The sequence below is a fragment of the Mixophyes fleayi genome, chromosome 2 (assembly GCF_038048845.1).
Source record: "Mixophyes fleayi isolate aMixFle1 chromosome 2, aMixFle1.hap1, whole genome shotgun sequence".
NCBI lineage: Eukaryota > Metazoa > Chordata > Amphibia > Anura > Limnodynastidae > Mixophyes > Mixophyes fleayi.
In genome coordinates this window covers 154,734,902-154,754,830 of record NC_134403.1, presented here as the reverse complement: position 1 = coordinate 154,754,830, position 19,929 = coordinate 154,734,902, and the positions used below count along the sequence as shown (strand labels likewise).

The 19,929-nt window shown below is 40.3% G+C and overlaps 1 protein-coding gene across 9 annotated transcripts in view; it reads left to right on the top strand.

The window, feature by feature from the left end:
* The window catches only part of DMD (dystrophin), a 1,967,742-nt gene that overhangs the window by 1,552,658 nt on the left and 395,155 nt on the right, over positions 1 to 19,929 (top strand). For all 9 annotated transcript variants that reach the window (XM_075200299.1, XM_075200300.1, XM_075200296.1 and 6 more), the window contains one exon: positions 16,348 to 16,494. In XM_075200299.1, the coding sequence (XP_075056400.1) occupies positions 16,348 to 16,494 (147 nt within the window). The remainder of the gene's footprint in view (positions 1 to 16,347; positions 16,495 to 19,929) is intronic.

The following is a 19,929-nucleotide window of genomic DNA, read 5'->3' as shown; positions in this document are numbered from 1 at the left end:
TTAGTTCAGGAACTGGGGCTAGGACCCTCATCGGTACAGGGACACCTAAATCCCGTGGTCCAGTTGGATACACACCAGCAACACCCTCCTCGTCAACTTCCTCCACAATCTCCATCAGATTCAGTCCTGCAGCCCAAGTCACCAGCCAGACTGAGTCCTCCTCAATACGGGATTCATCCGAGGAATCCTGCAGCGGTACGCCTACTACTGCCACTGCTGCTGTTGCTGCTGTTAGTCGGTCATCTTCCCAGAGGGGAAGTCGTAAGACCGCTAAGTCTTTCACCAAACAATTGACCGTCCAACAGTCGTTTGCCATGACCACCAAATACGATAGTAGTCACCCTATTGCAAAGCGTATAACTGCGGCTGTAACTGCAATGTTGGTGTTAGACGTGCGCCCGGTGTCCGCCATCAGTGGAGTGGGATTTAGAGGGTTGATGGAGGTATTGTGTCCCCGGTACCAAATCCCCTCGAGATTCCACTTCACTAGGCAGGCGATACCAAAAATGTACAGAGAAGTACGATCAAGTGTCCTCAGTGCTCTTAAAAATGCGGTTGTACCCACTGTCCACTTAACCACGGACATGTGGACAAGTGGTTCTGGGCAAACGAAGGACTATATGACTGTGACAGCCCACTGGGTAGATGCATCCCCTTCCGCAGCAACAGCAACAGCTGCATCAGTAGCAGCATCTACAAAATGGCTGCTCATGCAAAGGCAGGCAACATTGTGCATTACAGGCTTTAATAAGAGGCACAACGCTGCCAACATATTAGAGAAAATGAGGGAAATTATCTCCCAGTGGCTTACCCCACTTAGACTCTCATGGGGATTTGTGGTGTCAGACAATGCCAGTAACATTGTGCGGGCATTAAATATGGGCAATTTCCAGCACGTCCCATGTTTTGCCCACACCATTAATTTGGTGGTGCAGCATTACCTCAAGAGTGACAGGGGTGTGCAGGAGATGCTTGCGGTGGCCCGCAAAATTGCTGGACACTTTCGGCATTCAGCCAGTGCCTACCGCAGACTAGAGGCACATCAGAAAAGCTTGAACCTGCCCTGCCATCACCTCAAACAAGAGGTTGTGACGCGCTGGAACTCCACCCTCTATATGCTGCAGAGGATGGAGGAGCAGCAAAAGGCCATTCAGGCCTACACAGCCACCTACGACATAGGCAAAGGAGTGGGGATGCGCCTGAGTCAAGCGCAGTGGAGACTGATTTCCGTGTTGTGCAAGGTTCTGCAGCCATTTGAACTTGCCACACGAGAAGTCAGTTCCGACACTGCCAGCTTGAGTCAGGTCATTCCCCTGATCAGGCTGTTGCAGAAGCAGCTGGAGAAAGTGAGGGAGGAGCTGGTAAGCCATTGCGATTACAGCAAGCATGTAGCTCTTGTGGATGTAGCCCTTCGTACGCTTTGCCAGGATCCGAGGGTGGTCACTCTTTTAAAGTCAGAGGAATACATTCTGGCCACCGTGCTCGATCCTCGGTTTAAAGCGTATGTTGTGTCTCTGTTTCCGGCGGACACAAATCTACAGCGGTGCAAAGACCTGCTGGTCAGGAGATTGTCCTCTGAAGAGGACCGTGACATGCCAACAGCTCCACCCTCATTTTCTTCCACATCTATGGCTGCGAGGAAAAAGCTCAGTTTTCCCAAAAGAGGCACTGGCGGGGATGCTGATAACATCTGGTCCGGACTGAAGGACCTGCCAACCATTGCAGACATGTCTACTCTCGCTGCATTGGATGCTGTCACAATAGAAAAAATTGTGGATGATTACTTTGCTGACACCATCCAAGTAGACATGTCAGACAGTCCATATTGTTACTGGCAGGAAAAAAAGGCAGTTTGGAAGCCCCTGTACAAACTGGCTCTATTTTACCTGAGTTGTCCCCCCTCCAGTGTGTACTCGGAAAGAGTTTTTAGTGCAGCGGGGAACCTGGTCAGTGAGCGGCGAAGGAGGTTGCTTCCTCACAACGTTGAAAAAATGATGTTTATAAAAATGAATAATCAATTCCTCAATGAAGTACAGCACTGCCCTCCAGATACTACAGAGGGACCTGTGGTTGTGGAGTCCAGCGGGGACGAATTGATAATGTGTGATGAGGAGGAAGTACACACTGTAGGGGGAGAGGAATCAGAGGTTGAGGATGAGGACGACATCTTGCCTCAGTAGAGCCTGTTTAGTCTGTACAGGGAGAGATGAATAGCTTTTTTGGTGTGGGGGCCCAAACAAACCAATCATTTCAGTCAAAGTTGTTTGGTAGGCCCTGTCGCTGAAATGATTGGTTTGTTAAAGTGTGCATGTCCTATTTCAACAGCAGACCTCTCAACTGCAGCTCATCCCTCCTCTGCGGGGATAATGTCTCCTGTGCTCTGACACGTCACTCTGTGTACTCTCAGCCTCAGGATCTGACACTACAGCTACCATGCCTCTTGTAGCAGCCCTCACTCCAGGGCCTCTTCCATGTGCAGTGTCCCCCTCTCTCTTGGGTTCACTATAGTGGCATGGAGTTCTCCCCCTCATCCAGGGCACACATTCCTTGCCCTGGCTCAGTCACCACGCTCAGACTTCCAGGCAATGCTGGGGGAGCCTGGGAGCTTCCACCCCAGGTCCCCAGCTACAACTCTCCTCTCCTGTGTCTTCTCTCTCTTTCTGACACTTTAAAGATCGTGCCTTTAAATGAAAAAGTCAGTCTTCATTGCACGACTATGTGCAAGTGCAACAGGGACATTTTTTTGGGTTTACAAAGTCAAACAATAACACTACGACCCTGTCTGTCTGGGGTCTGTCAATGACGAATTGTCTGGAGCATGTTTTGAGGAGGTATTGTGGCCCCGGTATCAAATTGGGTACCGGGGCCACCCCACTATGCAGTCCAGATACTTGTTTGGTGGAATTCCGACACGTGGAGGGTTTTTTAATTATATTGTGGCCTCGGTACCAAATTGTGTACCGGGGCCACCACACTACGCAGTCCAGATACTTGTTTGGTGGAATTCAGACCAGTTGAGGGTTTTATTATTATATTGTGTGGACCACTCTATCTATACCACACTACAACTCTATACCACTCTATTTCCTACTTTAATTCTATTTAATTCTATTTCCTACTTTAATTCTATTACTAATTAATTAACATAAAGAGGAACAAAAAAAACCAATTTTACCAAAAGTATAATATGACTTAGACTTACAAACACTACACTTGAAAGATCGTGCCTTTAAATGAAAAAGTCAGTCTTGATTGCACGACTATGTGCAAGTGCAACAGGGACATTTTTTTGGGTTTACAAAGTCAAACAATAACACTACGACCCTGTCTGTCTGGGGTCTGTCAATGACGAATTGTCTGGAGCATGTTTTGAGGAGGTATTGTGGCCCCGGTATCAAATTGGGTACCGGGGCCACCCCACTATGCAGTCCAGATACTTGTTTGGTGGAATTCCGACACGTGGAGGGTTTTTTAATTATATTGTGGCCTCGGTACCAAATTGTGTACCGGGGCCACCACACTACGCAGTCAAGATACTTGTTTGGTGGAATTCAGACCAGTTGAGGGTTTTATTATTATATTGTGTGGACCACTCTATCTATACCACACTACAACTCTATACCACTCTATTTCCTACTTTAATTCTATTTAATTCTATTTCCTACTTTAATTCTATTACTAATTAATTAACATAAAGAGGAACAAAAAAAACCAATTTTACCAAAAGTATAATATGACTTAGACTTACAAACACTACACTTGAAAGATCGTGCCTTTAAATGAAAAAGTAAGTCTTCATTGCACGACTATGTGCAACAGGGACAGTTTTTTTCTTTACAAAGTCAACTAATAACACTTGGACCCTGTCTGTCTTTAACATACTTAATGGGATCTCAATGACGAATTGTCTGTAGCATGTTTGGAGGAGGTATTGTGGCCCCGGTATCAAGTTGGGTACCGGGGCCACCCCACTACGCAGTCCAGATACTTGTTTGGTGGAATTCTGACACGTGGAGGGTGTATTTATTTTATTGTGGCCCCGGTATCAAGTTGGGTACCGGGGCCACCCCACTACGCAGTCCAGATACTTGTTTGGTGGAATTCTGACACGTGGAGGGTGTATTTATTTTATTGTGGCCCCGGTATCAAGTTGGGTACCGGGGCCACCCCACTACGCAGTCCAGATACTTGTTTGGTGGAATTCTGACACGTGGAGGGTGTATTTATTTTATTGTGGCCCCGGTATCAAGTTGGGTACCGGGGCCACCCCACTACGCAGTCCAGATACTTGTTTGGTGGAATTCTGACACGTGGAGGGTGTATTTATTTTATTGTGGCCCCGGTACCAAATTGTGTACCGGGGCCACCACACTACGCAGTCAAGATAGATAGATGCGTATCATAGATAAAGTACATTCAGTGGTGTGGGGCAAATTGAAAAATATTCAAAATGCACTGACATTATCAAAAACAAGAGGTTGTCACACGCTAAAACTCCAACATGTATATGATGGAGAGGATGGAGGAGCAGCCGTATGTGTAGTGTAATGCAGACCTGTTGAAGGTTTTTTATATATTTTATTGTGGTGCCCAGTGCCCACTCCTCTACGCAGTCCAGGTACATTTATTGGTGCGATTCATAAAAGTTCAGGGTTTTTAATATATTGTGGTGACCCACTCCTCTACGCAGTCCAGGTACATTTATTGGTGCGATTCATAAAAGTTCAGGGTTTTTAATATATTGTGGTGACCCACTCCTCTACGCAGTCCAGGTACATTTATTGGTGCGAATCAAACAAGTTGATGGTTTTCTTATTATATATATTGTGGTGACCCACTCCTCTACGCAGTCCAGGTACATTTATTGGTGCGATTCATAAAAGTTCAGGGTTTTTAATATATTGTGGTGACCCACTCCTCTACGCAGTCCAGGTACATTTATTGGTGCGATTCATAAAAGTTCAGGGTTTTTAATATATTGTGGTGACCCACTCCTCTACGCAGTCCAGGTACATTTATTGGTGCGATTCATAAAAGTTCAGGGTTTTTAATATATTGTGGTGACCCACTCCTCTACGCAGTCCAGGTACATTTATTGGTGCGAATCAAACAAGTTGATGGTTTTCTTATTATATATATTGTGGTGACCCACTCCTCTACGCAGTCCAGGTACATTTATTGGTGCGATTCATAAAAGTTCAGGGTTTTTAATATATTGTGGTGACCCACTCCTCTACGCAGTCCAGGTACATTTATTGGTGCGATTCATAAAAGTTCAGGGTTTTTAATATATTGTGGTGACCCACTCCTCTACGCAGTCCAGGTACATTTATTGGTGCGAATCAAACCAGTTGATGGTTTTCTTATTATATATATTGTGGTGACCCACTCCTCTACGCAGTCCAGGTACATTTATTGGTGCGATTCATAAAAGTTCAGGGTTTTTAATATATATTGTGGTGACCCACTCCTCTACGCAGTCCAGAAAGATACCTTGTTGCAACGTTTTGGACTAATAACTATATTGTGAGGTGTTCAGAATACACTGTAAATTAGTGGAAATGCTTGTTATTGAATGTTATTGAGGTTAATAATAGCCTAGGAGTGAAAATAAGCCCAAAAACTTGATTTTTAAACTTTTTATGTTTTTTTCAAAAAAAATCCGAATCCAATACCTTAAATCCGAACCGAGACCTTTCGTCAAGTGTTTTGCGAGACAAATCCGAACCTCAAAAATAACGAAAATCCGGATCCAAAACACAAAACACGAGACCTCAAAAGTCGCCGGTGCACATCCCTAATTATAAGTATAGATGAAATCTGATCTCTAGGATCTCAGAAGTGTAGGTAAATTTGAGTCCTTTTGCAGGGAGAAAATGTCATATTACATACAATTTGGCTCTGCTCGAAAAGTACAGTAGAGCAGAGCTGACCTACACCACCATAGGTGGTGGAACATTTTAACACAAAGTGGAGAGAAGGTAGTGGCACATGTAATGATGGATCTGATTATGTTAGCGCCTCCCTGACTCCTCCTACAAACTCTGCCTTGATGGATTGACACACAAAAAGACAGAAAGGAACATTCGTAGATATGTATTTTGTTGATCATAGAGGATATAATGGAAATGTGCCATTATTTCAGACATATTTGCCTAGTGCACAGACCTCTAAATTATCAGGTTTGATTGCCATTATTCTTTATCCAAAACATATAAATAAAATCAATAAATCACCATCAGCAGGCCATTTCTGTCAATTAAAGAAGTGTGTTTATGTTTTCTTCATTGCAGCACAGTTTGAATTTAGAAAGTGATTTTAAGTTTGAAGTAGTTTGACTGGACAGCCTTAGATCATAAAAATATACTGGGAAATCAAAAGACCTATGGCTACCAATGAAATAATCCTCTAGAGCTTTAATTTATTTTGATATGGATTAATTGAGTTCAATATTGACATATAGCAAGATGATAGCCAGAACTTACATAGATCCAAATGTATGTTGTGCAATTTGTTAAGAATGTCTAGAGTGTCTCTGAGGGATATAGGTAATATTGGCACATAAAGAACTTTTGTTAAGCAAACTTTCAATAAATTCAGCTATTGGCAGTAGCAATGAATAGATCACTGGTACATAGGAATGATTGATTGTTGTCTATCAATATGAACTCTGATTCACTAAGCTAGCCAGCCAGCAGCCAAAGCACTGAGCAAAAAGCGTTGAGATGTTTAGCTTTGCATACACTTGGGTGGCCAGATTGCTAGCAGTCTCACTATTCAGTTCTTATGCCAAGTAGACAGGTCTCTTTCAGACCATATGAGGGCCTGTCTGTGTGGTTTGGTGAAGACTGCCCACAGAGGCCAATAATAGTCGGCTTATGACTTGATTTCTGTGCATGCACAATAACGATCCAAATGATTATGACCTGATCATTATTGAATTACACAAAACAGACAACATAATGGTGCTCTCAGTTACATCCTATCACCTCTAACAAGATATCTGGGGGTAAATGTATGAACATGCGGGTTCTTCAACACCCGCGTGTTCAGCATGTTCGGCGATTAAATTTCAAGCGGCGCTGCATTGTAAAGGGAAACTTCCCTTTACAATGCAGCGCCGCTTGAAATTTAATCGCCGAACACGCGGGTGTTGAAGAACCCGCATGTTCATACATTTACCCCCTGGTCTCATCACACAAATCTTATAATTACCACTTAAATCCATCGGTAGCTGAGTAACCCCTTGATTGGACTAGTCACTGCTGAATATTACAACTTCTTCAAAATGGATTTGATCAGTGACTGCAAGGGAGACCAGAGATCGTAAGTGTGGTCCTTTTTTTTGTTATTCTGCAGATTATAGCAGGAATTAGACCATATGATTTGCATTTTTTGCATTTTGTTGTACGTCTTTTCAAATCAAATCAGGAACTATATTAGAGGATGATGGATATTTAATTACTGAGGACAAATTGTATCTGGATCAAGAGGCTCCATTATACCAGCTACAAATCTAATACATTAGACATTTGAGAGAGTTCTTTAAGAGAATGATATGATATAAATGTGTGTGATTGTAATGTTTTTTATTGCATCAGGGGAAAAAAATGGTGTTACTTTATCATATGTGTTAGGTTTCAGCGCTCTAGATCATTATTAAGCAGTTTGCTCATTTTGCCATCTGTTTAAAATCACTGAAAATAGCACGTGTGGCTTGCTTAAGAAACTTATTGATAAGCTTATGTAGATTAGAGAGAAGTATTGAAAAGTAAACTTGCTATTACATGACATTTTGTGTCTTACCAGGCATAGTTCATAAGAACAAGTGTTCTAGTCTGTATTCACAATGCCTTTTACAGGTAAGGGGGCAGTGAGCAGGTCTGGGGGATCTGGCCTGGCTATGTAGTGGGAGGAGCCAACAAACTGATTTGGCCATGCCCCTTTCTAAGTCCCAAGAAGTTGCTGAACCAGGGCCTGAAATTCCTCTTGGCGGCAATGTTTACAGGCACATACTTTATTATCAGACAGTACCTATTTGGGGCCAACTTGTTTGATGGGCATACATGTTCACTCTTGCAACCATCCTAATATACATCAGTACTAGTTTCTCAGTTTCTGTAAGGTGTAATACACTATATCAGTATTCCTTTATCTACTTTCTATACACAGCCCAGAGGTAAGATAGTGCTAAATGCTATGCTATGAAAGAATCATTTAAAAAACAAAATCCTTAAAGTAATATCAAAATTAGATTGAGCTTGGTTGACATCTTGTAATACAGACCTTATTAAACCTCATAGACACTGGTGTTATTTTTTTTTGTGTTGTACTAGTATTTTAACACATCTAAATGGGTTTGAAAATGGAATCCATTGTTTCCAATGACCCTATACCCACTCGCGTTGTTACTCACTGCTTGCTCCATTTACGTGCGTTCATCACAAGGGAACACATTGGGTTAGCTTAGGGACCTCCACTGTCCTCCCGGATGCAGGTAAAAATGCTACTTAGAACCGCATGTCAAAAAAGTTGGTATGAGACCTTAGACAGGGCCATCTCTTCCATTGGGCGCAATGGGCAGGTGCCCGGGGGCCCTGCGGGCAAGGGGGCCCGCCTGAGGCAGCGGTGAAAAAAAAAATCCTGCAAAAAAAAAAAAATACTCACCTTGCGTTCACGAGGTCACGTCAGCTGCTATCCGGCTCCCTCCCTGGTCCCCTCTTCCGTGCTGTGCTCGCAGTGAATGTTGGGCGTGATGTTACACCCAACATTCACTGCAAGCACAGCATGGAGGAGCGCAGAACAGAGAGACTCAGCGCGGAAAAAAGAAGAGAAGGGGATCGGACTTAAGGTAAGTTAATATTAAGTTTATATTTAGGGGCCCCGGTGTACTGCATTGCCCGGGGGCCCATAATGTAGTTAAGGTGGCCCTGACCTTAGAGCATACTTACCTACTTTCTTCAGCTCTCTTCCGGGAGCCAGCCAGTGGAGGGGGGCGTGAGGGGGCGGGGCGGCCAAAATCGCGTCATTTCGGCCCCGCCCCCTGTGACGTCATGACGCAAATTGCGTCATTTGACAGCGGGGGGCGGGGCTAAACGCCGCGATTCATCGGGAATCGCGGCGTTTGGGATCTAATTCTGCCCACTTCACTAGGAAGTGGGCACTTCCTAGTGAAGTGGGCAGAATTCGGGAGATTGCCACACTCGCCCGGGAGTCCGGGAGACTCTCGCAAAATGCGGGAGTCTCCCGGACATTCCGGGAGAGTTGGCAAGTATGCCTTAGAGTCTTTATAAAGCCACTCTGTTTTCTCCAGCTTCTATTTTTAAATAAAACATATCATAAAGTTGAGTAACTGTGGATAGTCTAAAAACCAGCTGTTAAAAGAAAAAAAAATCAAGCCAGGTTTAAAACAAATCAAAAGCTCTTGGTAAAAATCTGAAACAAGACCGAATAAGTTTCCCTCTGGCATACCTGTTCATACTAAGAACAAACACTGTTTATAAAGGACAAACTCTGTCACACTCCAATTGGAATGATGGTGTATTTGAAATGAAAAGACTCTGCTGAGACACAAAGGGATACAGAGATCATGTGCTCTGGTTTCAGCTCGCCTCATATGCTTCATGGTGTGATTTGCCTTTGCTACTTTTTCCAGCAATATGACTTTTCATGTGTCTTGAAAAAAAGTTAATACTCTCAACAATTATCATATTTATTTCAATGCTATTTTACTTAACAAGAGAAAATTTAATTATTTTGTTCCACTAGTCTACATTTGCCTAAGTAAAACAAGTTGTGATTTTAAACTGTCTTTTTTCTTGTTTTTAGTTAAGAATTTAGTTTTTCTTTGTAAATTTAGCAAATCGGTAAAGCGACACACAATAGAGAAGGGTTGTTAGTCAGGTCTGGAAATGCTGGGCAATGTTGTTCCCAAATCCTTGCTTGAGCACCTGCTGTGTACATAAAGTGTGACAATTCTAGAAAGTAGTGCACAGGTGAAATGCTTTACATATTGTATATTGTACTAGTAAAATGCTGCAATGGTATTGGTTAAACATTTGTAAAGTACCAGTTTTGGTAAATGTCTTCCAGTGTGTATTATATACTACCTCAGCCCCTCAGCCATTGTGGAGAATGTGGCTGCATGATTATGCCACCCCTTCCTTGCAGCTCATATTGCTGTGCTTTTCCCTCCAGTGCCTTGGTGGTCTTCACTTTCAGCCAATAAAACTTTTACATAGTGTGTAGACATTGTTGGTGTGGTTTTTATGTACCAACAGATCATCTGTTTATTCTCTGTGGTTTGAGATCTCTCCTGGGGGTATATTTACTAAACTGCGGGTTTGAAAAAGTGGAGATGTTGCCTATAGCAACCAATCAGATTCTAGCTGTGATTTTGTAGAATGTACTACATAAATGATAACTAGAGTCTCACCCGCAGTTTAGTAAATATACCCCCGGGAAACACATGTGAGGAAAATTGTAATATTATATCTATGTCTATTCATGTTACTGTATAATTTGACTATTCTCTAAAGTGTACCACATGTAATTGCAATAAGATTACCATTTAGCAGTGAGGCCATAATATGTACAGATGTATAGATGAATACTGAACTGTTCTCGGTTGATGGTGCCATGCCTGCTACAAAGCGAACATTTGGGATAAAGGAATATGTGGGCACTTTGAGCACCCATATATTTCATCCGCATGGAAACTGGCACTTACATCTTATATTTGCCTGCAGAAAACAGGCAGCGTGAGTGCAAAGTTTCTGATACATGAACACTGATTCCAGAGGTGAAATACGGCATGGCTGTTCCGGTCCCCCCTTGTGGAGGACCCCACTCTGATCTTGTGTGCCTCGTAAAGGCTGCATCCCTGCAGTGGCAATAGTTTCACCACTAATGCTGCCCAGAGTTCCCAGAGCTAAAACATGGGGGAGCGCAAAATGCTTGTGTTACACATTTTTAAGCACAAACCCTAAATGCTGCAACACACAATTATTTTCTGTACTTGATATTGGTGCCATTAGCTGTCTAGATGTATAAATATGCATGCACTATAAGCCTAATTAGTGTATTTTTCTACACATTACAAAACAAAATTTATATCTGTTCTGTTCCTTTCATCAGTACCATTACCTATTTAAGTGTAGACCCCATATTATTCACTTCCTGCTGCATACAGGCAATGCATGCATTTTTGTATTCTTTTAATTAATTTAATTGCACACATATGTAAAACGCTATATGCAGCATACTTTCTATTGAGTGCATCTTTTTGTTCTTTCCATTCGTCGTCCTAACAGCTTCTAGCCATTGTTCACAGTAAACCTGAGGGACAGATGGTAATCTTGAAGTCCCTACCTCTATGCCTAGGATTCCATACAGGTTTACTGTCTGTCCTTTAAATGTCTCCAGTATTCCTTTAATTTCCTACCCAATGTATTCCTTTAGTTCATATCCAATTTCCTTGTTCTGGAAAATAACCTTCTGTGTCACTGTCTCCAGTTTTTATTACGGTTGGTAGGTGCCTTATTGGCTGAGCATTGCAGGCACTAAGGACCCTAATGTTGGTGCTCCAGGGATGATATGACACTGAAATCAGGTCATGTTTGGCAGATTTGGCTGCAGACGATTTGGCAGTGAGAGGAAAAATTGATTTTTTAAATGATTAAATCTTGGCTCATCCACATTAATTGTTCAATAATGGCTTTGTTCTATGAAACATTTTAGTCTGACAATATGGCTAAGGTTATTTGTCACAATTATAACGGTGTGTTATTAGATAAAACACAAGCAAATATAAAATACAGCAATTTTGTTGTGTATTTTTGTGCCTTTTAACTATTTTTAATGCATAGGATCTATTACTTATTTATGTAAATTCTATCTATTATTATATTGTTATTGATAGGAGGTCCCATTGTGCTGCAGTGTACCCCGCCCCATTACTTGGGAGAACCTGCCCTTAATTTGGAGAGGTATGGGGCTTATCTGTTGCTTTTAATTGTTTTTAAGCTTGTCATTTATATTTTTCTATATATTTTATTAATTAAAATAATTTATCTAATACTTCTTTATATCACCATTGTAGAAAGTGGTAGACAATGTTTTTAGAACATTTACATTTTAAATTACTATATTTTTACACAGTTGTGTTTATGTCATATAGTAAAAGTATACTGTGCACAAAACTTGGTCGTTTTTGATTGAGGAATTGTATTCTATTTGCTCCTGGCCTTTTCCTTTTGTTCATGCTCCATGTGTGCTCTGATTGGATAATGGATGCTGAACTTGGCTTTGATAATACATTTGTGAAAATTAATGACTATACTATGGCATACAGAATTTAGGTAGAGATGGCTGCACTTTACATTAACTTTGTGCCCTACCTCTCACAGGATCTTCTCACTAATATAAATTTGTGATGGCAGTGATAAATAACAAGAGGTTGGGCATGTTTACCTGGTAGTTAGAACACCAACACTTACTTTAACAACATAAAATGTGCAATGATTACATGCCCAACACTAAATAAATATAGACTGACCTTTATAATAACAAGTGAAGTATCCAACACTGTTCCCCTACATTCCGAAGACAAGCAATCACGGCACTGCATTTTCATGTCTTTTAAAATAGCAACCGTTATATTCATGGTTTTAAAGCGGCAATCCTGGGTCCCAATCCCTAGCCCTAACCCTAAACCTAACCCTTACCCTAACCTTAACCCAAACCCGATCCCTAACCCTAACCCAATCCCTAAACCTAAGCCTAACAGCCTAGCTGAGACCCGGCATTGCCGCTTTAAAAGGGGTAATATGATGGTCGTCCTTTGAAATGACGTAAAAACGCAGCGCCGTGATTACTTGTCTTCGGAATGTAGGGGAATAGTGTTGGATACTTCACTTGTCATTATAAAGGTCAGTCTATATTTATTTAGTGTTGGGCATGTAATCATCAGACATTTTATGTCATTATAGTAAGTGTCAGTCTTCTAAGTACCAGGAACATGGCTACCACCGAATTACAAGTTGGTACTGAGGGGTACCATCACTCCAAGGGCAGGATAGTTTTGTAGATCTACTGGAATACCATCTTATTTCAGCTAATGGAGATTAACTATCATTGCGATCTCTGTTACACCTATGATGATCTCCGCGGCCTCCTTGGTGGCGGCAACTGCCACTACAACTTCTGCAGACATGGGGAACAAATATCTAGCAGCGAGCATGATGCTATAGACAAATACCAGGCAAACAACTGCTCTGAGCCAGCAGATACCCATAAGAGTGCTCACACAGGGACAGCACCAAAGCAGAAACCTTCTCCAGACCCAGAAGGGAAAGAGGTTCAGTTAATTAATGCTGAAGGAAAGTCATAGTTACCAGCAGCTGCTGGCTTAAGGTTACTTTCTACAGTGACTGATTCATATTTCATGTTTCCACCTTCCACTGTCTCTCCTCTTTCAAACCGTACCACACCATCTGTAGCTGCACATAACTGCCAGTTGCAGTGGCTGCTTTAATATTGGCTGATAATACTTTGGCCTTAGAATTGTCTCACACAGTTTCCCACCACCAGCGACAATTATTATTCCACTACCTGATGTATCAATTGTTCCCCACACCACTTAGATGGTAATTTGAGCAGGGCAATCTTTGGCATTTCTTTCATTGTATGCTTTATATTTATAATGTAATATGTTTGCACTTTATAAATAAAGGATATACATAATAATAATAATAATAATAATAATAATGCTGTATTATAAAAAAGACCAGCATACCTATCACCTAGTGACATTCTTTCTGCAGAAACTAGGATATATCATACTTACCAACTTTACAATGTTGGTATCCGGGAGCCTGCGAGGGAGGTGGGCGTCATGGGGGGCGGGCCTCCAAAATCCGTGTCATTTTGGACCCGCCCCCGTGACAGCATGATGCAAAATGCGTCATTTGACAGCAGGGGCGGAGCCAAACACCGTGATTCACCAGGAATCGCGGCGTTTGTGACCTAATTCTGCCCACTTGAAGTGGGCAGATCCGGGATTTTGCCACACTCGCCCTGGAGTCCGGGAGACTCTCTCAAAATGCGGGAGTCTCCCGGACATTCCGGGAGAGTTGGCAAGTATGGGATATATGGGAAGCTTCCCTTAATCAAGTTACCCAGAAGCATTGTTATGTGGCACTAAATATAGAATTAATTCTTTACACCTGAGTTACAGCATCAGATGTTCTTCTGTTTTTGGATTGTTAGTCTATAGTTAGTTAGGAACACTGTCCACTAATGGCTCCTCACAGATTATTTCATTCTCTGAGTGCCTCTTTTATTTATCTACATTGTCATGTATGGCGTCTGCAGGCTTGTTTAAAGAGAAGCACCTGTTTGACATTGCTGGTTTGCTGCTGCTAGTTACTGTAGCCTGAAACAGGGTGGCAGGAATCCATTTCCTAAATGGTGCATTAACTGTAGAAAAAAACATGGGTGTTAAACAATTTTATAAGCCTCTTGTGTAGCAATCATATTTTTGCTTGTTCATTTCTAGTGAAATGCACCTAATCCCCTATTCTGAAGAGACACATGCCTCTCTTCTACAGGCAGGTCTGCCACTCAGGGAAGCAATGGAAAGTCATTGTTCATTTCTTAGCAGCACAGAAAGTATTCTAGAGGGAGAATGTTCTGAATGCTGACTGCAACTGAATGCAGCTGCTTTTCGCTGCTCAGGTAATCAACACTAGTAGAAGACTGAACTGCGGCAACTTCTGGATACTGTGAATCACTGAAACATCATCATGTACAATTTAGCAGAGAGTAGAAATGTTTTTCATGTAAATTGATATGCGTTTTTAATTAGTAGACTCCTGTTATGTTTGAGGGCCTATTTTCCTTTGCATGAATATTCAAAAAGCAGTTTGAACTTTGTTTGCAACACCAATAACCCAAATGCAGATATTTTCTGTCCTTAAATGTAGGAAATAAATGGTAAAGATAATTTAAAAACAAACAGATTTAATTGTATTTGTTCCCTGTACAAAGCAAGCATTGAATGTAATTATTTTGTCAGAAGTTATTGCTTTTTCTGGAATTTGTGTGTATTCTACTCCGTACAACAATTATTGATTGCTACATTTCAAATGGAAGCTCTAATTGCAATTCACTTCCGCATCATTTGACATTCATTTACAATACAGCAAGTTCATAATGAGCATTATATTGCGTCGTATTTGTCAGAAACACCTAGGCGGGTATGTCTTGCTGAAAGTACAAATTAATTATAAAAGCCTTTGCCGATGATTACAAATTAAAAAAGACTAGATTTCATCATGCCATAATATGAGTTGTTTAATATAGTTATATATAATAAGTCACTAATGCTCTGTACAGAGATATTTTATAAAAGGATTTGAATATAAGAGAAAAGTCAACAAACCCCCCATAAACCATGTGAATTATAATAAATGTTTTACATGATTTGGAAGCTCATACTTTTTTTTTGTTTAAAAAAACTATCTATGGGCCTGATGCTGTGTTGAGTGTACGCCAGAATGTGCTGCATGCACATGTGCATATGCAGATTTGCTTGTATCTGACCATTGCACTTGCTTGCAACTGGAGAGGTGGGATGGGGGAGGAAAGGGGCCAATTCTGATTGGCTTAATGTGGATTCACCTCTGAAGCTGATAGGTGCTTTCTTCATTGATTGTTCCTATATTATATAATCTTGTGAGCGTATTTTTGCTGTCAAAACAAAAGTAAAAAGAAAAATGGTATAGGTGTATTAAATGTATGCCTGATGTAAACCAGGCACAAATGTTATTAGTGCAGAGCTGCACACATCATGTGATTCATCCAACTGTGCATATTAACACAAGTACACTTTTTTGTGAGTGCAATTTACGTCCGTTTTTTGTTTTTTTATGAAATTACACTCAATTTCTACGTCAGCTCCAATATGTAAAGTTGCCCTTTAAACAGTGTATTACAAATAATGTGTTAGAAAAATATATACTGTATATGTATATGAGTCTTGTCTCAATATAATTGACTTTACTGTAATAAAAATAGATTTCTTAATTAAAACATAACAGTAGTTTAACCCTAGGGCTACACAGGTGATTGTGCCCCAGGGCTGGTCACATGCAACCACCAGGCCCAAATGCATGTGTCTCAGAGTGACATCATCTATTCTTCTGTAATCATCAGTCTTTTGTAGAACACTAAAGTGACACTTTCTTTTGACTTTCACTCTCTCTGTGTTATTCTTTGCCTACAATTTTACATTTATTTTATTTTTTCATTTTTACATTTTTTATGTATTTTTCTTTCTTTCTTCAGGCCTTCAGAGCGGAAATAGCACCAATTAAAAATAACATAAATCAAGTGAATGACCTTGCACACCAATTCAATGCAACTGATATCCAACTGTCTCCATATAATTTCAGCCGCTTGGAGGAGTTGAATACAAGGTGGAAACTCTTACAGGTAATAGTGTTTAGGATTTCATGTATTTATATAGATTTCTTTATCTTTCTGCAATGGTTATTAGAACACTGTTTGCTCTGCATTTTCCTATATGCTCTGGAAGCCATGCATCATAATGTCACATAATATCTAATATAACCTTATATTGGCTGCATGCAGGGCAGAAAGTTGTAGTGAACATGTTATTAGGGGGTTTTGAAAAATAAGTTAGATTACAGAAGGATATGATGTGACAGTCTGTTATAAAAATTATATTACTTCCATCACTAGTTGCCTTTTCTTCTCAATCATAAGAAGCACAATGGCTAGGGGCTATTTGGTGCTGTCCCATGATAGAGAATTAGCACACAGTTATTTCCTGCTTATAAGTCATCTTATTTTTACCACAATCAAATGATTATAGATTACCCATGGGCCAGATTTTTTTAAACCACTGTGTGAAGTGTGTTACATAACATTGATTCAGTTAGAGCCTACACAGATCATACATGAAGATGAATGTGGATCAATCATATGGTATTAGCACAGCCATTTGTACATATTCGCAGAACAGTTTTCCTTTTTTCATTACTTGTGTTATCTTCCTGACAAAAAATTGTCTCTTCACTGAGGAACATTTGTACATTAGATGAATAACGTTTATGAGTAGAAGTAGGAGAAGTTCTTATAGGAATCAATTATACTTTTGTCCACCATGGTTTTCCATATATATCCGGCCATGGTGAATAAGGCACAAGCAGTGTCAAAAGTAATGTGTTAATGAGCCACGGGATTTTGTGACTTACATCAAACCAGTAAAGCAAATTGGTAACGTCAGAAAACTGTAGAAACTTGTTTCACGTAGAATATTTGGACATCATTCTATCTTATCATTTGCTTTTCCATTTCATATAAGTATTACTGTGATTTCCCAGCATGCTATGTTCAATGTATTAGAACTTATACTCATCCACCTTTTTTTGACGCATCCAGGAAAACTGGCTTTATTCACATAAAAGCTTAAATGGTTCACTCACCTCCTAAAGGCACTTAGAAAGAAAGAAAAAAAACAGGTGCCAATTTTATTTGCAATATTAGTAATTTTTCAGCGAGAAAGTGAAGTTTATTGGCATCATTTATTACAGTTTTTTGACTGATTTTACTGTGTCTTTTCAATAACACATTCTGGAATATTTCTTGTATATATTTCACCAGTCTATACTTTTCCCATTTCCAAATCTCCAGTTACTCCAGTCTATATATTCTTTTCAGTTCCATATCTCCAGTCACTCCGGTTAATATACTCTTCCCATTCCCATATCTCCAGTCACTTCAGTTTATATACTCTTCCTATATTCACATCTCCAGTCTACACTCTTCCCATATTCACTTCTCCACTCACTCCTGTCTATATACTCTTCTCGTATTCATATATCCAGTCACTCCAGTCTATATACTCTCCATATTCCCAAAACTCTAGTCACTCCAGTTTATATACTCTCCCTATATTCACATCTTTAGTCTATATAATCTTCCCATATTCACTTCTCCACTCACTCCAGTCTATATACTCTTCCCATATTCATATCTCCAGTGACTCCAGTCTATATACTTTTCCCATTCCCATATCTCCAATCACTCCAGTCTATATACTCTTCCCATTCCCATATCTCCAGTCGCTCCAATTTATATACTCTTTCTATATTCACATCTCCAGTCTATATACACTCTTCCCATATCACTTCTCCACTCACTCCAGTCTATATACTCTTCCCATATTCATATCTCCACTCACTCCAGTCTATATACTCTTCTCATATTCATATCTCCACTCACTTCAGTCTGTGTACTCTTCCCATTTGCATATCTCCAGTCACTTCAGTCTATATATTCTTCCCATTCCCATATCTCCAGTCTTTCCAGTTTATATACTCTTCCTATATTCACATCTCCAGTCTATATACTCTTCCTATATATTTACTTCTCCACTCACTCCAGTCTATTTACTCTTCCCATATTCATATCTCCACTCACTCTAGTCTATATACTCTTCCCATATTCATATCTCCAGTCACTCTAGTCTATATACTCTTCCCATACCCATATCTCCAGTTAATCCAATCTATGTACTCTTCCAATTCCCATATCTCCAGTCACTCTAGTCTATATACTCTTCCCATTCCCATATCTCCAGTTAATCCAATCTATGTACTCTTCCAATTCCCATATCTCCAGTCACTTTCATCTTTATACTCTTCCCATGTTCATATCTCCAGTCCCTCCAGTTTATATACTCTTCCCGTTCCCATATCTCCAGTCACTCCAGTTTATATACTCTTCCCGTTCCTATATCTCCAGTCACTCCAGTCTATATACTCTCCCCATTCCCAAATCTCTAGTCACTCCAGTTTATATAGTATTCGTATATTCACATCTCCAGTATATATAATATTCCCATATTCACTTCTCCACTCACTCCAGTATATATACTCTTCCCATTTTGATATCTCCACTCACTCCAGTCTATATACATTTCCCATATTAATTTCTCCAGTCACTTCAGTCTATATACTCTTCCCATTCCCATTTCTCCAGTCATTCCAGTCTATATACTCTTCCCATTCCCATATCTCCAGTCGCTCCAATTTATATACTCTTTCTATATTCACATCTCCAGTCTATATACTCTTCCCATATCACTTCTCCACTCACTCCAGTCTATATACATTTCCCATATTAATTTCTCCACTCACTCCAGTCTATATACATTTCCCATATTCATTTCTCCAGTCACTCCAGTCTATATACTCTTCCCATATTCATATCTCCAGTCACTCCAGTCTATATACTCTTCCCATATTCATATCTCCACTCACTTCAGTCTATATACTCTTCCCATTCCCATATCTCCAGTCATTCCAGTTTATATACTCTTCCTATATTCACATCTCCAGTCTATTTACTCTTCCCATATTCATATCTCCTGTCACTTCATGTTAATATACTCTTCCCATTCCCATATCTCCAGTCTATATACTTCTACCATTTACAAATCTCCAGTCGCTCCAGTTTATATACTCTTCCTATATTCACATCTCCAGTCTATATACTCTTCCCATATTCACTTCTCCACTCACTCAAGTCTACATACTCTTCCCATATTCATATCTCCACTCACTCTAGTCTATTTACTCTTCCCATATTCATATCTCCTGTCACTTCATGTTAATATACTCTTCCCATTCCCATATCTCCAGTCTATATACTTCTACCATTTACATATCTCCAGTCGCTCCAGTTTATATACTCTTCCTATATTCACATCTCCAGTCTATATACTCTTCCCATATTCACTTCTCCAATCACTCCAGTCTATATACTCTTCCCATATTCATATCCCCAGTCACTCTAGTTTGTATACTCATCCCATTCCCATATCTCCAGTCACTTCATTCT